At 43.6% G+C, this 22,737-nt stretch overlaps 1 protein-coding gene across 6 annotated transcripts in view; it reads right to left on the reverse strand.

Annotated features, from left to right (window-relative positions):
• The window catches only part of LOC117010960 (FERM domain-containing protein 3-like), a 134,643-nt gene that overhangs the window by 30,310 nt on the left and 81,596 nt on the right, over window positions 1-22,737 (reverse strand). For all 6 annotated transcript variants that reach the window (XM_033086103.1, XM_033086101.1, XM_033086099.1 and 3 more), the window contains 2 exons: window positions 16,842-16,939; window positions 16,062-16,185 (listed from right to left, as the gene is read on the reverse strand). In XM_033086103.1, coding sequence (XP_032941994.1) covers window positions 16,062-16,185; window positions 16,842-16,939 — 222 coding nt within the window. The remainder of the gene's footprint in view (window positions 1-16,061; window positions 16,186-16,841; window positions 16,940-22,737) is intronic.

Raw genomic sequence — 22,737 nt, forward strand, 5'->3', positions numbered from 1 at the left:
CACAACTGTAAGACCATAAATGACCCCTGAAAAGGCAACAAGTTCATTTCATGTACCAGACAACTGCATTTTACAGAAGTAATTAACTAGTTTGACCTAAATTACTTAGAATAGTTATGTTGAGTAGTGAAAAGCCAAACAAATTGTTTAGTTGCTTATTAGATATCGCCCCTTACAAAAACAATTACAAAATGCAGTTTTTTACTACCTCTTTTTGCTGGTACAAATGATAGTCAGTCGTCTGGTTTTAACGGATAAAAAATGAGAAGTAGTTTGCAACAATGTGGTTTGGGGAATTTGCATATTCAAATGGGGAAAAAAATCTCAACTTGGTATTACTATTAAAGAGAGATTTTTAAAAGTTTTATCAGGCTCCTCCACCCTCTACAGCCTCTGTAACTATGATGATTTTGTGACATCAGATGAAACAAGCTGTGGCACTGGGGAAAAAAAAGCAGAAGACGTGGACAAATTTGATCTTATCCGATTACAGACTAATCAAATGGCTACAGTGCAAAACCTTAAAAGAACATCACAAAGCACAAGAATCAAGGACAATATCAAATGAAAAAATCCTCATTCATCTCTTATCAAAGGATTAACATTTAAGCCTTGATAATACACTTTTTGTGTGTAACTTAGTAATGAAATTTTTCTTACTAAATAAAAATAAAACTGTAACAAATATTATCAGCAGTCAACTTTTTTTTTAATCAATCACTGATCTAACACTAGATATGCCTTTGATGTGCTTTGTTAAAAAGCCCTTTAGTTTTCTTTATGCAACAAAAAAACCTACAAAAGAATTTGTAGTGTATTCACTCACACAAGTGTTTTACAGTGGAAAACCAGGGAATATTTAGGCAATACATATTTGATCTTCTGGAACCCAGTACTCTCAGGAAATTCAGGTCTCTCAGTGCATTTACTGCTCTTGATCTTATCTTTCAGTATTAATTCAGCATTAAGAGAAAGATATATTCTCTTTCTATATGTTGCAGGCACTACAGAACCCATCTACTGCAAGGCAAAGGTATTGAACAGGACCAAAAAAAGAAACTACTATTCAGAAAAGTTTCTGCATACCATACAAATGATAAAAATGTGAATTATTTGTGAAATTAGAACTCCATTGCCATTAGCTACGAATTAATGATTCAACGTCGGAATCAATCAATCCAAAAGTTCCTAATAAAATTTTAATGAAACAAACACTTCAATAGAACACTGAGAAGTATGCAAAACATTCTGTTTTAACTTGAGGCTCATGGGAAGTATGCACTAGGGGATGTAAAAGCTTTCTTTATTCCCTACAGGGTCCCCAACTCTGAAGCACTTCAAAGGCAAGGAAGCTCAACAGGGACTAACTTCCAGGGTGTGTCACAGTGATGTTCTACTTGCTTCACTCACTGCCAACACCAATTCATTCCAGAAGTTTCTCCCTTTCATACCTTTCCTTTGAAGTATGTATCTGTTTGTTGTGGGTTGGCGAGGTTTAGAAATTTTTCCCATTATTATGTTAAGCTAGCTGGGATGGCTCTCCTATTAGCCGTTAAGAGCTGGAGACAAAGGACTAGCTGAAGCAACCTGATAGCTCCATTAGGGAAAGGTGGAGTCCTGCTTTTGTTTTCGGCAAGTAAGAGGACACTGGGGGTAGGAGAACTCTCACAGTTCGCCGGCCGAACTCGAGGAGAGAGGTTCCTTTTCTCCTGTTGGGATCAGGCTTCTTGGATCTGGACTGCTAAAGCTTCCTGCTTCCTCTGAACAACTGGGAACTGGGACGCCCACGGTGAGCAGAGTTCCTTCCTCACCCTTTCTTCCACCTGGGCCAGTAAGGCCACCTGGCCCCCTCCCCTGCCCCTGCAGCAGCCGCGACTGGGAAGCCACCTGCCCTGCTCCATCGGAGAGCCATCGGTGACTGAAAAAGGGACTGGGACTGAATTCCGTTCTGTTCTGTCACTGTTTTTTTTTTCTTTCATATAGCTGATGCTGTTTTTGTTTGTCTTATAAATATATCAGTAAAGAACTGTTATTCCCAACCTATACCTTTTTTGTGCCTGAGAGTTCCTGAATTTCCTTTTCCTGGTAATACTGTCCCTTTAAACCGGGACAGATCTTGGCGCCCAACGTGGGGCAAGAGGTTAAGGAATAACAGTTCTTCAGTTGCCTGAGATTGTTTTTTTTTTGTGTGCTAGCAACATGTGGTCCAGTTTAATCTGGTTTGGGCTGCATGTGTTCATACATGTATATCTCCCATTTGCAAACCCTTACATAAGCATGGGCCCTGTAACTAAGGCTACTGTGACTGTTATCAAACTTGCTTTATGGGTTGATAAGGTGAGGAATTCATGGATTTTTAACTTCCTTTGGACGGCGGGTACATGGATTCAGGGATACCACACACTAAATGCATGTTTTTGGGATTACTTTAATAACGGCACCTACTATGAGGGAATAACACCAGGGGAAATTTTCTCCCAACCCCTCACCCAAATTTTTGGGTCTACCCCATCAGTTTTTGAAGGGTTCAGATTTCCTCTGAATGCTAATGATATCGTACAGTGGCTGGTGTTACTGATAGGCTTGTCCTATTTAACATTAAGAGATAATGGGGGATTGAGCTGGATAACAACTCTGATACCTACTCCAGGAAATAGGGATGCTGCCACAGAGCCTGACCCTGCCCCAGAGACTAGGGATGTGGCCACAGAGACTGACCCTGCCCCATGGACTAGGGATGCTGCCACAGAGCCTGACCCTGCCCCAGAGACTAGGGATGCTGCCCCAGAGCCTGACCCTGCCCCACAGCCCATCTCAGAAAGAAACCACCCGGAGTGGGTGGGGCTTCTAGTGAAGTAGATGAGTGAGATGGGCCAGATGATGAAGGAGTACCTCTCCCCAGCTGGTGAGAAGCCCTGCCATAAAGGGGGAGAATCCAGTGATGCTGTAGTGGAACCCATAGGTATTACATCTGCCCAGGGTCCAGCTGAATTGCAAGGGCACTCACAGCCAGCAGCAGTCGCCCCTGTAGAAACTAGGAAGTCTAAAATGAAAGCAAGGCACCTAGACAAAGAGGACCAGAGAGGAGGGCCCTCACAACCAGCAGGGGAGCCAGAGGTTGAAATCATCACTGAGTCCCTGTCTTATGAAAATCTCCGCAATCTGCGGAAAGATACTGCATGACGGGGCCGGGAGGCTTTGACAACTTGGTTACTTCGGGTCTGGGACCTTATGGGTACAGGTGTGCACTTGGATGGTACAGAGGCAAGGAATTTGGGATCCTTGTCCCAGGACTCAGGTGTGGACCAAATATTCGTAAGGGAGCCAGGCCCACTTCCCCTCTGGGAGCGGCTTTTAATGAGTGTAAGAGAGAGGTTTGTCAACAAAGAAAGAATGCAGGAGTACCATAATAGAATGCATTGGAAAACCGTTGAGGAAGGGATTCAACAGCTGAGAGAGGTGGCGGTACTGGAGGTACTCTTTGGGAGGGATGGACAGCATGACAATGACCCTGACAAGGTCAGGTGCACAGGTCACATGCTGTGGAACCTGGCAAACCGAGGGCCATCTCAATACACCACTTTCATTGCAATGATTAATGCTGATGAGCACTGAGAAACAGTGAGCTCTGTTGCTAACAAGCTTAGGGATTTTCACAGTATGATGAATGGCGTAGTGCAGGCCCAGGTTTCTTCCGTGGTCCAGGAGATGAGGGGGATGAGGGAGGAGATGAAGGAGGTGAGGGGGATGAGAGGTGACATAAGTGAGATGAGGGAGGAGATCAGGAAGATCAAGGCAGCACCAGTGCGAGCCTCATACCCCAAGGTTACAGCCCCGCGCCCCTCAGCTAGTGGAAGAGAGTACACCCCACGAGCTGACCTATGGTTTTTCCTGTGTGACCATGGGGAAGACATGGGAAAATGGGATGGGAAACCCACTTCTGTCTTGGCAGCACGGGTGCGTCAACTCAGGGAGGGAAATGCTAACCGAGGGAGCTACACTAAAGTGAAGGTAGCCTCAACCTCCCATGACCAAGGTGCTGGGCATTACAGAAGGGAGGATGATCTGTCAGACCCACTTGAAGGAACCTCCACTATGTATGTTCAGGAAAGGAATAATAGCCAGGGCCAGAGGGGCCCTGCCTCTAGCCAGGGAGAGGCACGGGATAACAGAGTCTATTGGATGGTGTGGGTCCGACGGCCTGGCACATCAGAACCACAAGAATACAGGGTATTAGTTGATACTGGTTCACAATGCATTCTAATACCATCAGAACATGTGGGGGAAGAGCGTATTTCCATTGTTGGGGTGACGGGGGGATCACAGGAATTGTCTTTGTTGGAAGCTGAGGTGAGCCTGACTGGAGAGGGGTGGCAGAAACATCCGATTGTAACTGGCCCAGAGGCACCGCCCATTCTAGGCATAGATTTTCTCAGGAGTGGCTACTACAAAGACCCAAAGGGATACAGATGGGCTTTTGGAATAGCTGCTGTAGTGGTAGAGGGCATTAAGCAGTTGAACACCTTGCCTGGACTGTCAGAAAACCCATCTGCAGTGGGACTCCTGAAGGTGGAAGAGCAACAAGTGCCAATTGCCACCTCAACAGTTCACCGCCGGCAGTACCGGACGAATCGAGATGCTGTGATCCCCATCCACAAGATGATCCGTGAGCTGGAGAGCCAAGGGGTGGTCAGCAAAACTCACTCACCCTTCAACAGCCCCATCTGGCCCGTGCGCAAGTCTGATGGAGAATAGAGATTGACTGTGGACTATCATGTGTTGAACGAAGTGACTCCACCGCTAAGCGCTGCCGTGCCGGACATGCTGGAACTCCAGTACGAGCTGGAGTCCAAGGCAGCAAGGTGGTATGACACCACTGACATTGCCAACGCATTTTTCTCCATTCCCCTGGCAGCAGAGTGCAGGCCTCAGTTTGCCTTTACATGGAGGGGCGTGCAGTACACGTGGAATCGTCTGCCCCAGGGGTGGAAACACAGCCCCACCATCTGTCATGGATTGATCCAGGTTGCACTGGAAAAGGGTGAGGCTCCAGAACACCTGCAATACATAGATGACATCATTGTGTGGGGGAACACGGCAGTGGAGGTATTTGAGAAAGGAGAAAAGATCATACAGATTCTGCTGAGAGCTGGTTTTGCCATTAAAAAGAGCAAAGTCAAAGGACGTGCCCGAGAGATCCAGTTCCTGGGAGTAAAGTGGCAAGATGGACAGCGCCAGATCCCCACTGAGGTCATCAATAAGATCACCGCAATGTCTCCACCAACCAGCAGGAAGGAAACACAAGCTTTCCTAGGTGCCATAGGCTTTTGGAGAATGCACATTCCTGAGTACAGCCAGATTGTGAGCCCTCTCTACCTGGTCACCCGTAAGAAGAACGATTTCCACTGGGGTGCTGAGCAACAGCAAGCCTTTGCCCAGATCAAGCAGGAGATCACTCATGCAGTGGCCCTTGGCCCAGTCAGGATGGGACCAGAGGTAAAGAATGTGCTTTATTCTGCAGCCGGGAACCATGGCTTGTCCTGGAGCCTTTGGCAGAAGGTGCCTGGGGAGACTCGAGGGCGACCTCTGGGATTCTGGAGCCGGAGCTACAGAGGGTCTGAAGCCAACTACACTCCCACAGAGAAGGAGATCTTGGCTGCCTATGAAGGAGTCCAAGCTGCCTCAGAGGTGATTGGGATGGAAGCACAACTCCTCCTGGCACCCCGACTACCAGTGGAAAGGTTCCCTCTACCCACCACGCCACCGACGCCACATGGAGCAAGTGGATTGCCCTCATCACGCAACGCGCCCGCATCGGAAACCCAAATCGCCCTGGGATTTTGGAGATAATTACGAACTGGCCAGAAGGTGAAAATTTTGGTCTCACCGATGATGAGGAGCAAGAACAAGTGAGCCGCGCTGAGGAAGCCCCACCGTATAACCAACTGCCAGTAGATGAAACACGCTACGCTCTTTTCACTGACGGCTCCTACCGCATCGTGGGGATGAACCGGAAGTGGAAAGCAGCCATATGGAGCCCCACACAACAGGTTGCACAAGCTACTGAAGGAGAAGGTGGATCAAGTCAATTTGCTGAACTCAAAGCTGTTCAGCTGGCCCTGGATATTGCTGAAAGAGAGAAGTGGCCAAAGCTCTACCTTTATACTGACTCGTGGATGGTAGCCAATGCTCTGTGGGGTTGGCTGGAAAGGTGGAAAAAGGCAAACTGGCAACGTAGGGGAAAACCAATCTGGGCTGCCGACGAGTGGAAAGACATTGCCACCCGGGTAGAGAAGCTACCTGTGAAAGCTCGTCATGTGGATGCCCATGTCCCAAAGAGTCGGGCTAATGAGGAACACCAACACAACGAGCAGGTTGATCAGGCCTCAAAGATAGAGGTGTCACAAATAGACCTGGATTGGCAACACAAGGGAGAATTGTTCCTGGTTCGATGGGCCCATGACGCCTCAGGTCATCAGGGCAGAGATGCCACGTATAAGTGAGCACGAGACCGAGGGGTGGATCTAACCATGGACAGTATCTCTCAAGTCATCCATGACTGTGATACGTGCGCTGCCATCAAACAGGCCAAGCGGGTGAAGCCCCTCTAGTATGGTGGGCGTTGGTCCAAATATAAGTACGGGGAGGCCTGGCAGATTGACTACATCACATTGCCTCAGACCCGCCAAGGCAAGCGCTACGTGCTGACCATGGTGGAAGCCACCACCGGATGGTTGGAGACCTACCCTGTGCCTCATGCCACTGCTCGGAACACCATCCTGGGCCTTGAGAAACAGGTCCTTTGGAGGCATGGCACCCCTGAGAGAATTGAGTCAGACAATGGGACTCATTTCAAGAACAGCCTCATAAACAGCTGGGCTAGGGAACACGGCATTGAGTGGGTATACCACATCCCCTACCATGCATCAGCAGCTGGGAAGGTCGAACGGTGCAATGGCCTGCTTAAAACCACCTTGAAGGCACTTGGTGGGGGGACTTTCAAGAACTGGGAAAGTAATCTACCAAAGGCCACATGGTTAGTGAATATGCGAGGTTCCACTAACCGATCAGGCCCTGCCCAATCTGAGCTCTTGGGAACACCAGATGGGGATAAGGTTCCAGTGGTACACATGAGAGGTATGCTAGGGAAAACTGTTTGGGTGAACTCTGCCTCCAGCAAAGACAATCCTGTCCGTGGGGTGGTTTTTGCTCAAGGACCAGGTTGTACCTGGTGGGTGATGCAAAAGGATGGAGAAACCCGATGCATACCCCAAGGAGACCTTGTTCTAGAGTGAACTACCTATGATACTGTGTCTGTAACTGCATGTATGTATGTAATTTAAAGGTTCTAATTTAATGTAGTATGTTAGCATGGAAAAAATTTGGGGTGGATAATGTTGTGGGTTGGCGAGGTTTAGAAATTTTTCCCATTATTATGTTAAGCTAGCTGGGATGGCTCTCCTATTAGCCATTAAGAGCTGGAGACAAAGGACTAGCTGAAGCAGCCTGATGGCTCCATTAGGGAAAGGTGGAGTCCTGCTTTTGTTTTCAGCAAGTAAGAGGACACTGGGAGTAGGAGAACTCTCACAGTTCGCCGGCCGAACTCGAGGAGAGAGGTTCCTTTTCTCCTGTTGGGATCAGGCTTCTTGGATCTGGACTGCTAAAGCTTCCTGCTTCCTCTGAACAACTGGGAACTGGGACGCCCACGGTGAGCAGAGTTCCTTCCTCACCCTTTCTTCCACCTGGGCCAGTAAGGCCACCTGGCCCCCTCCCCTGCCCCTGCAGCAGCCGCGACTGGGAAGCCGCCTGCCCTGCTCCATTGGAGAGTCATCGGTGACTGAAAAAGGGACTGGGACTGAATTCCGTTCTGTTCTGTCACTGTTTTTTTTCTTTCATATAGTTGATGCTGTTTTTGTTTGTCTTATAAATATATCAGTAAAGAACTGTTATTCCCAACCTATACCTTTTTTGTGCCTGAGAGTTCCTGAATTTCCTTTTCCTGGTGATACTGTCCCTTTAAACCGGGACACTGTTACATACTGAAGTCATGAATCTTAGTGCAAGTTAAGGACGAAGTAGCACAGGACTGAGTATTAACCGCCTTTGATAAAGAAGACCACTTAGCCACAACAGCAAAGGAAAAACATTTTCAGTGCTATTCTCATCCTCTTGGTTCCTGAGTGCATTAGTGAGGTCATTAGATTTCTCTTCTCTGATTCCTTTACTGACTAACAAAGTGCTGTGAGATACTACTATTAACAAACTAGTAATAATAAAAATTACAGTCCACCCTTTCACCTCATCTCTACATCAAGAAAAGGTACTTGCTGCAGAATACAGTAGCAATACTTTACTAGAGTATGTCCTATCTATGTTTAATTCCTGGACTTTTGCGGTTTGTAAGGTGTATTAATGTATTTTAATAAAATAGTAAATAAATATATACATAATTATCTGACCTCTAGAGACATTACATATGCACCTGCAAACCAGGGATACCAGCCATAATGATTTAGATAACACGGCTCAGACTCCATCAACCACTCTTTGCCCTGCCCTGCAATCATGAACACATCTCAGGAGAGACAACAGCAACAACTTCCATAAGGAAGTACATATTCTTGCTGTTATATTCCAGAACTTGTAGGGGATATTTCCCAGCAGAACTGAGTTACCTGGGGTTCCTTTTAACCTAAAATAAAGCTAGACCTCTGCTAAAGAATCAGTGCATTTAGCTGCACTGTACACTGAACACAGAACTGCTTACCACATAAAAATGCTTTTGCTGTAGTATCTTTACATCTTTTTACATGTAGCTGAGACTCCAATTTTTACAAAATTACAGTGCTAATGGCCTTGATCAGCTTTTACTTTAAGCTCAGAATATTTTGGCAGATAGCAGAGATGTTTTTAAATAATATCTTTTTGCTATTTTTAGTCACAATAACAATGCTATGTGGCATTGAAATAAACCTGCTATGATTGCTAATATTTTAGTTGTAGTGGAAAAAAATAGCACAGAGTTGGTGATAATTTCAAGGAAAAGCACTAAATGAAGGCACTGGTAAATGAAATTGCATTGTAGGCTGTGGTTCAGTTTATCAGAATAATAAGACTCGTCACATTGCCCAAGCAGCAGTGCAGCTCCCCAGGAACTGCCCAGGCTGGCACTGGCAGAGGAAAGCCTTTAAATGGGTCTGTATAATAAAAGAAACATTATAACCTAGGAAGTAAACAAATTGCTGAAAATTGCTGAAAATTGCTGAAATATACTAAACTTAGAAAGCTGCAGAACACTTAAATATCAATTTTAACTTCTGCTGCAAAGTAGTTTTTTTTTCTCCCAGACAGATAGAATCTGAGTAAAACCCAAATAACCACGTTAAAACCATAATCAAACTATTTTACTGAGTGTATTAAATGCTTATGGGTTTAATTCTACAGCATGCGTGTTGTGATGATATGTGCCACTTACATAACACCTTCTACCAGAACATTTCAAATTACTCATGTGCCTTCAGAGATCAGACTGAGAAGGTATCTCTGAAGTCTGTGTTCAGACATCTGTATTTCACCTTTACTTCATAAATTGATGCAGTGACACAGACAGCTTTAAGTTCAAAGAGAGAATACATTTACAGAAGAGAGACGCAGTTTTACAGTAATTTCACGACTATAAGGCGCACCTTTTTGACTAAATTTTTTCCCTGAACCCGGAAGTGCGCCTTATAGTCCGGTGCGCCTTATCTGATGGACAAAGTTGCGAAATTTGCCAAACCGGAAGTACGAGCCGCAATGGGGGGGCGGTGCCGCGGGAGCACTGTGTCGCAAGCGGGGGCGGGAGTGGGCGGCCACAGCCGGCAGGAGCCAAGAGGGGAGGGAGGCAGCCAACGCCAGTCCTGGCCTGGGCGGAACAAGGAGCTGGGTGGCGCCACCACGGGCGCTGGGGGAACGAGAACCCGGGTGGCCCTGGCCCGGGCGCGGAGGGAACAAGAAGTGCGAGCCCGCAACAGCCCTGAGCAGAGCCCGCCCAGTGGCGGCATCGGAGCAGCGGCGGCGAAGCCCCTGCAGCCACCAAAAGGCGGCGCCGGCCGAGCCGCTGCGGCCGCCATAAAGCGGCGGCGGCGAAGCCCTAGCGGCCGGTGGATCACGGCAACGAGGAAGTCCCCGCGGTCACCAAATCGCGGCGCCGCCGGAGCCCCCGTGGCCGCCGAGAAGCCGCGCCGCCGGAGCCCCCGCGGCCGCCCAATCGCGGCGCAGGCTGAGCCCCCGCGGCCGCCAAGAAGCGGCGCTGCCGGAGCCCCCGTGGCCACCGAGAAGCGGCGGCGGCCGAGCCCCCACGGCCGCCGAATCGCGGCGACGGTCGAGCCCCCGCGGCTGCCAAGAAGCGGCGGCGGGGAAATCCCTTGCGGTCGTCGTGAAGCGGCGCTGCCGGAGCCCCTGCGGTTGCCGAGGAGTGGCAGCGGGGAAGCCCCCGCAGCCGCCGAAAAGCGGCGACAAGTGACGCAGCCCCGGGGAAGCGGAGAGAAGCGGCGCGGCCGCGGGGAACAACGGGAAGCGTCACCGCCGCCGGCCGCAGGGAAACCGGGACGCAGCGCGGTCGCACGGTGGAAGCTGGGTGCTGTGAGCCGTGCCAGCTGGCGCCAGGGGCGGGCGGCAGTGCCGGGGCACGCTGCACGGGGAGGGCGCCTGGGGCTGCATTTAAAGGCTACACCGATCTTTGAGAAATGTTTACAAATTTAGCACCTGCCAGCAATTCGTTACTTTGTTGCGCGCCGCGCGGTTCCTCGCTGCAAAAAAAAAAAAAAGTGCGCCTTATAGACCGGTGCGCCTTATCTGATCTACAAAGTTGCGAAATGTGCCGACTCCTGGGGGGTGCGCCTTATAGTCCGGTGCGCCTTATGGTCGTGAAATTACTGTAATTTACCTAATATTAATTTAAATTATTTAATAATTCCCATGATACAGAGAAATCTACTAAGCTTTCTGGTGTTATTATCACAGTAGATTAATATTGCTGGTCCAGACATACCTAGCTCATAAAGCCTTCTCCAAACAGAGAAGATGTGAGGACAGAGGAGGGCAGCAGAAGAAATAGTTCCTTCCAGCTGATGAAGAAATCAGTACATTTTAAAATTTCACACAGACATCTGAAGATATCAGTGTTTTAAGTATGCAGAATCTGAATGCAAAACTCACCATGAGACAGGCAACAATCAGCATGATAAAAACAATGACAATTGCAGATCATGATTATGACCACTCTTCCCAGGAAATAAGTAAAAAAATGCAGTGGATGCACAAGTGCACATACACACAAGAAAATTCTCTCCTAAAGCTAAAAAATTATCAATGTTGTCATAAATTTTACAGCCTTTTCAACTCAAGCAGATTATCCTTTCTACTGAATACGTCTTGGAATTATATAAACAGTAAAATCCCATGTATTGATATATTTTTTTAGTCTTTCAAAAGAGAAAGACTAAAAAAAGACTCTTTTGTCTGCAGAGTTGCTTTCTCTAGATTACTGCTACAACTGCAGCAATTCCATTAAATTCCCACTCAGGGAAAGCTGTGCCTCACCATAAAACTACTGGAAACATTCTCTGTACCACGCAAACATTAATTTAAAAATAAAAAAAATCATTGGTTTTAAGCACACTTCTGTCAGAAGAAATATGGTTCAGAAAAAAAAGGTTTTGAGGAAACCAGCACACATGGAATCCTTCAGGGAAAGGACTAGGTGACTACATTCCAACAATCCCTCTGATTCATCCAGATTACAACTGGCACAAATTCTGGAGTGAGAACACTGGGAAAATGTAGCAGAATAGAAACAAATTACTCACCTATTACACCACACACAACGAATTAGTTATTTTTGAAGCAGTGACAAATCTAAATGACTGCACTGGGAAACTCTGAGGCAGCATGGGATACCAAAGCTGAAATGAAGAGCACGTTGGACTCAGCCCTTCTCAGTTTATTTTGTATGACTAAAAAGACTTTGGGCCCTGAGGCATGGAAGGCACTTATCTCTGCAGCAGCCCAAGCCCTGTTCTTTTCCAGGCATCCCCCTCAGCTCCACATAAACCACAACAGATCCTTGATCCCTGGAAAAGTGGGTTCTGTCTCCTGCAACATGACTTGCAAATTTTTGGAGCACACTGTCTGTCCTTTCAATTGAATTCCCTTCGTATACACGAGGCTGTTAGATACCAATGTGATTACAGTAGTACTGGAAGCTAAATATAAAGTGTACATGAGCGGGTCACCAGCATTACACATAAAACCATATAATATGTACTTTTAATTGTGAGAAGCACTTAATTAAAATAAATCCACCTTATTCTGGACTTGCTAAATCGTAATTTAACCTTCATGCTTTTTAATGTATCCAACATATGCTGAATTTCCATGTATTCAGCATGCTAGAAGTGTTTAATATTGAATGAAATGATATTAACACCCACAAAGAAAAGCATTTTCTAGCAACCATTGCCAAGTCTTCTCGGGCAGCCTCCCAGATTGTACTCAGACAGTAACATTTGTAGTTATGCTTGGCAGTGGCTCCACTGACAGCCGCACAGGAGCTGGAGAGCCACGGCAGCGTATGCTGTTCCGTGCTCCTGCTGGTAGAGATGCAAAAGCCACATGGGGACCCAGGGGATGGGTAAGGGAGCACAGTTAGTCAAAGCAGCACAGGAAATTGGAAAGTGCTTAAATCCTCACCGAGTAGTTACAACGTGGATGATGCAGCAAAGAATAAAAATGTTACATGCCTTTCAAAACAAATTTAAACAAAATGTCTCATTTAGTTTGGATCAAAGACAAGTATTAATTTGCTACTCTGGTGTTCAAGAAAATACTCCCTTTCAGTTTAGCACTTCAATTGGTTTTTCAGGTAGTTATCAGAAAATGGCAGTGATTTCACGTCCTCAGAGGAAAATTTTCTTGTCCCAAAAGACAGTCTATCACATATGACTTCTGCAAAGCATTTTATACACAGAGACAATAGCCAATTCAGTAACACTCAGGTATCTTAAAGCTGCATCTAGATTGGCCATCCAAGGGAATAAAAAATAACTTGCATTTACCTATATGATGTCATCATTGAAAACAGGCATTTGAACAGGTCATGTAACTTTGGAAAAGTAAATATTTGTGGGGGGATTTCAGATAAATTCAAAGCTTATTATGTAACACTTCCATAAATACATGGTGCAATATTTCACATCAGAACTAAAAATGGAATATTAGTTTTCAGAGGGGATAGAAAGATGGCTTGACTTTCAACCAGTGAGCTCTTTAAAAAAAAAAAAGGAAAAAACAAACACCCACCCGTCCACACACACACACACAAAAAAAAAAAAAAAACAAAACCAGAAGCAATGAACAGGCCTCAAGGATGTTGACACAGGATTTAGAGAAGAACTGGCTTCTTCCAAGCCCCAGGGCTTTGGTGATATGGGAGCCTACTGCTGGAGAGAGATGTCATCATCTTTGTTTGTTTACACATGAGAAGAAAACAAAGAATCTGGCTCACAGAGCTGAAACTGAGAGGTAACAATTCTGAAGGCAGCTATGGCAGCTGGATTAAAAAGGTCCTCAGTCTCATCTGTTCTGCTCACGTTAGCTGTCAGCTAACATGTCATTTGAGCATCTTGTAAAAAAAAAAAAAAACCCTTGTAACTTTTGAAAACAGTCACTGAGTAGCACAATATTAATTGTTACCAGAAAATTTAACTTGCTGAAGAGTGCATTGATACGCATGTGCTAATCAATGCCATAGAGAAGACTATCATTTTCCCTATCATTTTTTTTTGCAGTTGGATGTGCTGAAATCTGTTCATCTAGCACTGGAACCCTCTCTATATAGTTCATTATATGTCAGTTATGTTTTATTAATTTATACTGCTAGAACAGAGATCTGTGGAATTAAATACCCAGAAAAAGGTAAAACTCCTGTGACTGGTATTTGTCTGATATAAAAAATGCTAGAGGATGATCAGTTTGGGGAAGACAGAGAGCTGCAGTGGGAAATTGCCAAATCCCACCTACTCAGACAGCTCTGAAACTGCCTTTGTTCTCTGGAAATAGACAAATAGGTAAGGCACACCAGATGCTGACATAAGCAAAGAAAACAGAAAAGAAAGATGGACGTTCTTGAGGGCAGCAAAGAGCTACAAGTCACGGAGTCTAAAATTCATAACATACAAATCAGTGAAGTATAGAATAGAAAACAAATTAAGGAACATATAGGTAGAGTATATGAAAAAATTCTGCTGTAATTCATAATTATGCCACAAACACCTGCTTTTAGGTTTGGCTTTTTTTGTAGGAACTAGTAGATCCACAAGCAAAAAAAGTCAGCCTCATACCATCTGATTCCAAAAGGCGATAATAAAGGATGTCCCTTGACAAGACTACTGAAGAAAGTCAGGGACATCCTCGTCATCCTGAGCAAACACTGATGGGAGGAATTCAGAACCTGGAGAATCTCAGAGGAATCTCTGCGAAAGTTTATCACATTTACTGTCACAGGATCAGATAGATTACACCAACAGGAAAGAGGATTTAAAAGATGATCTAAAAATGTGTCTGCTTATTCATAACAGGAGAATTAGATTGTTACATTCACAAAAGATTCACATACATGAAAAAGCAAACCAACACAGAAAAATACATCTCTCCCAATGCTATAAAATATAAAAGCCACCAGCACTGGCCTATCAGTTTTCTTTCTCTCCTCCTAACTTTAAGTAGAGCATGATCCTGTTCTTGAAGGACTGAATTTATCAGATTTTTCAATTTCACCTTGGCTTAACTGTTGAAATATCTTGGTTTTTAATTAAGGTTGAATTTATTCTTTGGAAATCTGTAGACACTGTATGGAAAAATACTGACAGTAAAAGAAATTGTTCTTATTTTAAAGTGTCTGTGTACAGTGCAGGCTGGACTACTTCAAAAATGTTAGATATAAGCCACTAAAAACATCGTTTCACTGAAAGAACTACAAAGAAAGTATACAGATTTCAGGAGGGAAAAAAGAGAAGACATGTTAATACTGGCAAGCTTATTGTCATGAATGTTCCACTTTACTTGAAAAACATATTTTATAGGCCTCTGGAAATAAAAACTGTTGTAAACTTTAAGTCTCCTGAAAAGGAATTTTTCTTCTTTCTTTGCATATATTGAAATATGAAAACAAAACAGTGTAAGCATGTGCATAGGGCCTTGTAATCTTTCAATAAAAACTGTCCTTCTACTTTATGTAATTAATCACTTGCTTTCATTTGATTTTCTGCACAATCTGTGCCTTTCCCCATCTTCTGAAGTCTATCCTCAACTAAGGAAGATGCCGAGGGCCTCGTGAAATCTCTCTCAACACTCTGCATGTCATTCACTGATGGCCCTGAAGAGGGTATCGTTGCACAGTTAACTCACTGCTCCTTCTCTCCTGAAACTTAAAAACCTGAAGATTGACTAATCTGTTTCCTCCTTTGCCGTTGTTACAGCATTAAAAGTTTAGGACCGAAAAATTAGCATGCAGAGTGTGCTAGATCTCATCTCCTTAGTCTTCCAAGGAAGTTACTTAAATACATTTCTGCGTAATTCACCACTATGTTAACCACCTACAGATAAAATAACCTAATTATAGTTTCAATCAGGTCAATATCTATCAAGAATTTTAGAATCACAGCACAGACAGAAATTCTGAAAAAAAAACATGTGCTCCCTAAATGAAAGGTTTTATTCCACCAATCAGCTAGAGCAGCTGTGATCTGAGAGCTGTTCCCACTAAGCAGACCTACATTTCAAGCAAATGAAGTCTAAATTACCAGCAGTCATGCAAGAATCAGCTATGATTAATGAAGGTTAACAGGCAAAGAAAACCCCCTTAGCTGAAACCACATTTTCAAATGCAGCCTATCAGACAGGGTATTGGTAGAGCTTCTACTATAATTCATGGAACAAACTCTCCTAAGTTAACATGCACTACTTGGAAACAGATAAAAGTATTTCTAGCTGTCTCTTTACCAAACAGCATTATAAATTACCTGAATTCATTTTTATGCATTTCAGCTATTTTCTTCTCAAGCTTTTGTGACTGCTTGGGAAAAATCTTAAAGTCATTGATGTAATTCTCTGGGTGTTCGTCAGGATCATAATCACCAAGCTCAGCTGAATAGATCCAAAACACAAAAACAGAAAAATTGAACTGCAACATTAATTACTAAGGAAAGAATTCAGTAAATGCAGTGTAATTTAAGGTAGTTCCTTGTTCAGTTAGACTCTAGCATTTCACAAGAAATGCTTCTTTGAGGAATTTATATTTAACTGAAACAGCAAAATGCTTATAACTGCCACTTTAATCAATGACTTCCAAGAGAAGTTCAATACCTTATTAACTAGCAATACTGGACTATTTTCTGTGGAAGAAAAATGCTCTGTAAAACAGAAGCATGGGCAATGTTCCCCTTTGAGTATCTATTATTCTGGTACCAGGTAGAACTAAAATAATGCACTCCTGATTCTCCCCTTTTTCACATGATTTATCTGCACTAGCATGGACTGGTCCTGATTCTGTTCTAGCAGAGAAACACAGTGTTAATCAAGGTATTGGGCAGAACTTGATTTCTCTTCTAAAAGATGTGTAACTTAGGTACCCAAACCTGACACTTGGTCTTCAAATTTTCTAAACAAGCCTCATTTAACAAGGTCTGCTCAGTTTTGACTGCTTTGTAATGCATTAAGAGCTTCATTCACCTTAAGGCAGAATAAAATGAATTTTATTATACTAAGAGAAGTATTTAAAGAAGCCTTCTGCTCATACTTACCTTGGACAATACAGGCACCCAAGTAGGCAGCATCAGAAAAGGAACACAGCAAACGGCCGTGGAAAATGTCCCTTTTTATTTGTAGATATAAGAGGTATCTGAAATATAATTTTAAAAATTTAGAAGCAACATGCTATCTTTTTGTAACCTATTTAACATATCAGTATGAAACCACTTGCTGCAACTATTTTGGATCTTTCTCTTGTTATTTTACATGACAGGAAAAAGAGGCAAAACACAACCACAAGGGAAAAATAGAGGTAAATAGATTTTTTTTTTCAATAATAGTGAAATAATATGAGCAAAAATAACAAAAACCCACTAAGAAATGCCGTGGAACATGCTTTATTTAAAATATATAGCTATTACAATGCTCATTAATAATGCGAAATAAATTATCTTAATGTAAGGTTGCTTGAGCACTCCGGTTCCCATCATATACAGGTTTACATAAGGAAATCTTTATCTCGCTGTAGGTAGAACAGCACACTGACCATAGTGGAGATATTTTCATCTTCTGTTTTTTGGGGGGGCTTTTATTTTGTCTGTAAATAATCCCAGATGAAGTTTGAAGGCAGAAATAACTTCATGAGACCTAAAGAGCCACAGGCATGGAGCACCTGCCTGAGGGGGAGTCACCTCTCCCATTCATCACTTTCTCCAAAGAAATGGGGAGAAGAAAGCAAAAGGTTCCTTCTACCTGTCCTCTGCCTTCTACCAAAGAGGATCTTTAAGGTTTATTTTTAACAGCATGTGGAATGGCACAGTTTCAAGGTCACCACTTTCTCTTCTGATTTCTCCGTAGCAGAACAGTCTCCCATAGATGGATCAACCCACCACACAGCAAATCACTCACAGCTTTTTTCCCCACACCTAGCAGGTTACAGCCACTCCATTCAGCCACTTCACCCCTCTGGGAAAATAAACTATTTAAACATTGCCTCAACTAGACAAAGTCTACCATCTAGAGTGCTCTGTCAAGACGCAGTGTCTTCTACCGACCATCAGGACATTCCTTGACACTGCCAGTCCTCTCCAGCCTTGAACAACATACAGCATAGCTAATAAGTGATTTATGGATAACACCAATGTCAGACATACTTTGTCCAAGTTAGTTGCTTCTGTTACTTGCTCACATCATGAGCTTCTGCATCAAGAGCAAGCCTGGAAATACTATCTGCAGGGCAAGAGAATTTTTTTCCTTTCCTTGGATTTTTATTGAATACAATAAATGGGATACAGTTATCCAAGTGAAAAACAATTTTCTCTTATTGTAAACACATCCTTTCACTGTATTACAAGATCTACAGGATCTTTGCACTTCAGGGAATTTAGGGCTTTTTTTTTTTTTTTTTTGTAGCAGCTTTCCCTCCCTCTCCATTACCAATGTCCAGTAACAACTCACAAATTCACTTCCGTATGTTGGTACTCCTATTCTACAGGTAGATCCCAGAGGAACTACCTGTAGCAGAGTGCACCAAAGGCCTCAATGAGATGAACTAAAAGTTCTTAATCTGCAATGATAGTGTACCCGAAAAAGTTCAATATATTGATGTAAATACCATATATAACTTGGGCAGTTAAGCAGACCCCACACAAAAAATTTTGGTAAGATTTTCTGGGGTGAAAAAATAGAATGCTGTTCTTCAGACAGACCATTAGCTTGTAGCCAAATTGTGTTCAGATTTTAAGTAGTGCCAAAAAAACCTAACCAAGATTTCAGAGCATGGCTTGTTAGCAACAGATCAATGTGTGTCATTTCTAAGTAAATACTTTATGGCTGACAAAAATCAAAGATCCTCAATATCATTTGCCAACAAAACCAAGTAGTGTGGGGAGTCTGTCAACATAGCTGGAGGGAAGTGATGCCATTCAGAAGGACCTTAGCAGACTTGAGAGGGGAATCTGTGGGAACCTCATGAAGTTCAACAAGGCCAGCTCTAAGGTCCTGCATGTGGGTCAGGGCAGTCCAAAGCACAAATACAGACCAAATGGAGAATGAATTGAAAGCACCCCTGAAGAAAATGGGGATGTCGGTAGATGAAAAGCTTAACTTGATCCAAGAGAGTGCAATCACAGCCCAGAAAGCCAACCTTTATGTTGGGCTGCAACAGAAGAGATGCAAGCAACACGTCAAGGGAGGGGATTCTGCTCTTCCGCTCTGCTCTGGTGACACCCCATCTGGAGCATCCAGCTCTGGGGTCTGCAACAAAAAACAGAGGTGGACTTGCTGGAAAAAATCCAGAGAAGAGCCACCAAACTCATCAGAGGATGGGAGCACCTATCCTATGAAGATGGACTGAGATCTCCAAAGCCAGAAGGGCAGCCTGGAACAGGACTAAGACTTTAGACTTCTTTCAAATGAAGAAAATAAATGTATTTTCAATTGAGAGGAATTTTTGTACATTTTGCCAAAGGCTCACTGAACCTCAGACACTTCCTGTAATTCTGATGTAGTAATTTATGCCTCAGGTGAGCAAAAACTTACAAATGTATACCTGACTCCTAAATTCACTTAGGTGTATGTATGTACTTAAAACTGTGTATACTTACAGAAATAACTTACAAAATCAGATCTGATTTTGCTTCTTCATGTGTCCTTACACCATAGCTGTTTCTTCCAAGCCCTGGCATATCATTATAACCTGATTTATAGCCCTAAGCATTCAGGCTTAACAAGAAGCTAGTAAACCTATTCTTCAGAGCTTACACTCACAAATGTCTCTCATTGGAATAACCTCATTTCCATCTATTGTCTGTTTTCAGTGCAAATGACTCAACTTCAGGTCAGCCAAGCCCTTCCTGCCATGCAGATTAAGGGTCAGCAATATCTATTCTTGTTTTTAAGCAGGGATCATGACCCCTAGAGATCATGTTGCTAGCTGCTGAACAGACAATTTATCTATTTTAAGATGTTCAGAGAAGCAAGGATGCTTTCCCGCAGCCAAACTTTGTGATTTGGCCACCTAGTGGTTTATTGTTTCATTCAAGTCACTTCAGTCAGTTTATTTCCACAGCAGATGTATCTCCCAGCGTTGTAGTCTCTCCAGCTGACAGATATGGTCACCCCCAGAGATCCAGCAATTCTTCAAAAATTGTTATCTCATCATGGTGAATGACTTTGATCCACTACTCTTTTCCATGGTCCTGTGCATACTCGGGTACAGCTTGGCAGAAAGTAAATGAACGTGTTTACAAAATTCTTGGATTTGGTGCCCTTCTACCCAGAAGAATTTTTGAGTTCTTTATGCATATTATTCTGAATACCAACTTTGCATTTTGACTTCCATAGTAGGTGTCATCAAGTACGCTGCAGGAGGACCAGTTTCCTGCCACAGCATATGAATCTCCACTAAACACTAACTACTACATGCAAGTAATATCACAAAACAGAGAACATATTTTCTATGCTTTACAGAACCATGAAGAGAAAAAGCGTGAACATGAACCAGTAGTGTGTCCAGGTGGCCAGGTGGCATCCTAGTCTCTAACAAGAACAGTGCGTCCAGAGGGACTAGGGAACTCATTCTCCCACTGTACTCAGCATGGGTGAGGCCCAACCTCCAGTCTTGTGTCAAGTTTTGAGGTCTTCACTTCAAGAAGGGCAATGAAAGGGTGACTGGGCATTGGAATTGACTGCCCAAGCAAGTAGTGGAGTCACCATCTCTGGAGCTGTTTAAGGAAAGACTGGATGTGGCACTTGGTGCTACAGTCTAGTTGACTGTAGGTTGTGTTATGTCATAGGTTAGACTAGATGGTCTCAGACTTTTCCAACCTAATTAGTTCTATGATGCCTGAGGAGGCTGTAAGCTCATGACAGGCCCATGGAGAGAGGAACCACCACTGGAGCAGCCTTGGAGGAGTGCATCCTGTGGAAGAGTGACCCAGGTTGCAGCAGTTTTGGGAGGACTATTGCACATGGGATGGACTCGCATGTGCAGTCCACAGAGAACTGCTGCTCATGACATGGACTCACATCAGAGAAGTTCATGGAGAACTGCCTCCAACAGCGCTGGAGGGGAAGGTCTCCTCCCCCTGAGCAGTGGAAGACACAGCTTGTGACGACTGTGAGAGGTCTAGCTGTGGAGGAAAGTGAGGGAAAGGCTTTGGTGGGTGCCAGGCATCCATCCAGAGTCAACACACTACAAGGAGCATCATTCTGTTACTGAGGCTGAGTATCTTTCTCCATTTAAAAATTATATGAACCATTTAAAAAATATATACTGCTTGTGTTGTGGTCTGCTGAGCCTCCAGTGTACAAGCAGAGGCCAAATCATTTGAGAAAAATAAGTTAAATCCTTGCCACTTTCTCATCACATTTTTTAAAGGCATTGAAAAAAATTGCCTAATTAAAAAGAAAAAATGTATCTTTAGTCTTTCTCAAACATGTTTCAAATGTGCAACCTCAATGCCCTGCTGTGGAAACTATTTCCAAAAATAAGGACAAATCTTCTAAACCCATGTTGACACCCATTAAGATGATGAGCTGAGAAGCACTGAAGTGCAGTAAGATTTGGACTTCATTGACAAGTTGGGTCTGAGGTGGTTTATTACTACATAAGTAAGAGAGATCAAGGCAACAATCCCCATGGCCTCTGAAGATAACTTGTGAGTTAAGCTTCGAGCACCAGCTCACTCTTGGGAAAACAGTGACCAAGGACCACACAAACCTCCCTTCCACAGCGAGAGGCAGAAATACTTTCCACAAAATTTCTTCTTTAGCAATAATATTTCAGAGTGCCTTGGCAGGCAGGCACAGATTTTATTTCAAAAGCAGAGCCATGGAAATGGTTGTTAATTAAAACAAGAGAAGATGAAAATAAGTAGCTGGAAAGGTACAATGTGACTGACAATATTCTTAGTTGTCCTTAGCAGTGTAATCAAATATAGTGACAGGCAAGGATGCAGCATCATCTCTTGCCCGAGGCACTCCTGCCCTCCAAACATTAATGTGCATGTTTTCAGACTGCCACAGGGTTTTTTTCTATAATATTATAGACTTAGTGATAACTTCAGATAGGTCATTCTAAACACCTTCATTTTCTGAAAATAGTTTCACGTGCTAAACAACAGAATAACTCAAGGATTACAGTCAAGCCCAATCTATAAAAGGTAGGACAGAAATGAAACATCAGTAATCTGAGGGGACAACTCTTAAATTTTCTTCCTGTGAGCCATGTCTAAATACTGAACAGTAGAGATACTATTGTTACCATGATACTTTTTGTTACCAGGTACTTTTGTTCTTGAACCATGTTACACTGGATTCACAGAAATCAAACCAATGACATACAGCTTCATGTACTGAATAGATTTTTTTTTTAATCAGTTATTTCTGTGGAAGAGTAGGAAAACAAATTGTTTTCAAGAACTGTAAGTCTCTCTGATGTCTCTAAGATGTTTCATTAAGTATTTATTCCTATAAAGCTTTTACAAAGGCTGCATCGACAATAATCCACATAAGGAACTAACCACAGGGTTAATTAACGTTCTGAACCAGAGTGGTATGGCAGTGTGACAGAATGTTTTACCATGACTTAATTTCATTATTTAAATGGGGACCACAGACACCCATCAGGTTTCCACCCAGCTGAAGAAGTGAGAGAGCAGCTCTGACATGCATAGGCACAGACAGTAAAAGAAATGCAAAGCACTATTACAGTAGTTTCACGAATACAAGCCTCACGGATTATAAGCCGCACTCCCGGTGCATCGACAACGTTGCTGTCTTTGTCAATAAATAAGCCGCACCCCGAATATTAGCCGCACTTTCGTTCGTCGCGAGAATCCGTGCGCAGCTTTCACAAATTGGCCAATTAGTAACAGGATCGCGGCATAGCGGGGTTTACTGGCTCGGGGCGGGGCCAGGTAGGCTCGGTCCGCTCATGGTTGCCGA

The sequence above is a fragment of the Catharus ustulatus genome, chromosome Z (assembly GCF_009819885.2).
Source record: "Catharus ustulatus isolate bCatUst1 chromosome Z, bCatUst1.pri.v2, whole genome shotgun sequence".
Taxonomy (NCBI): domain Eukaryota; kingdom Metazoa; phylum Chordata; class Aves; order Passeriformes; family Turdidae; genus Catharus; species Catharus ustulatus.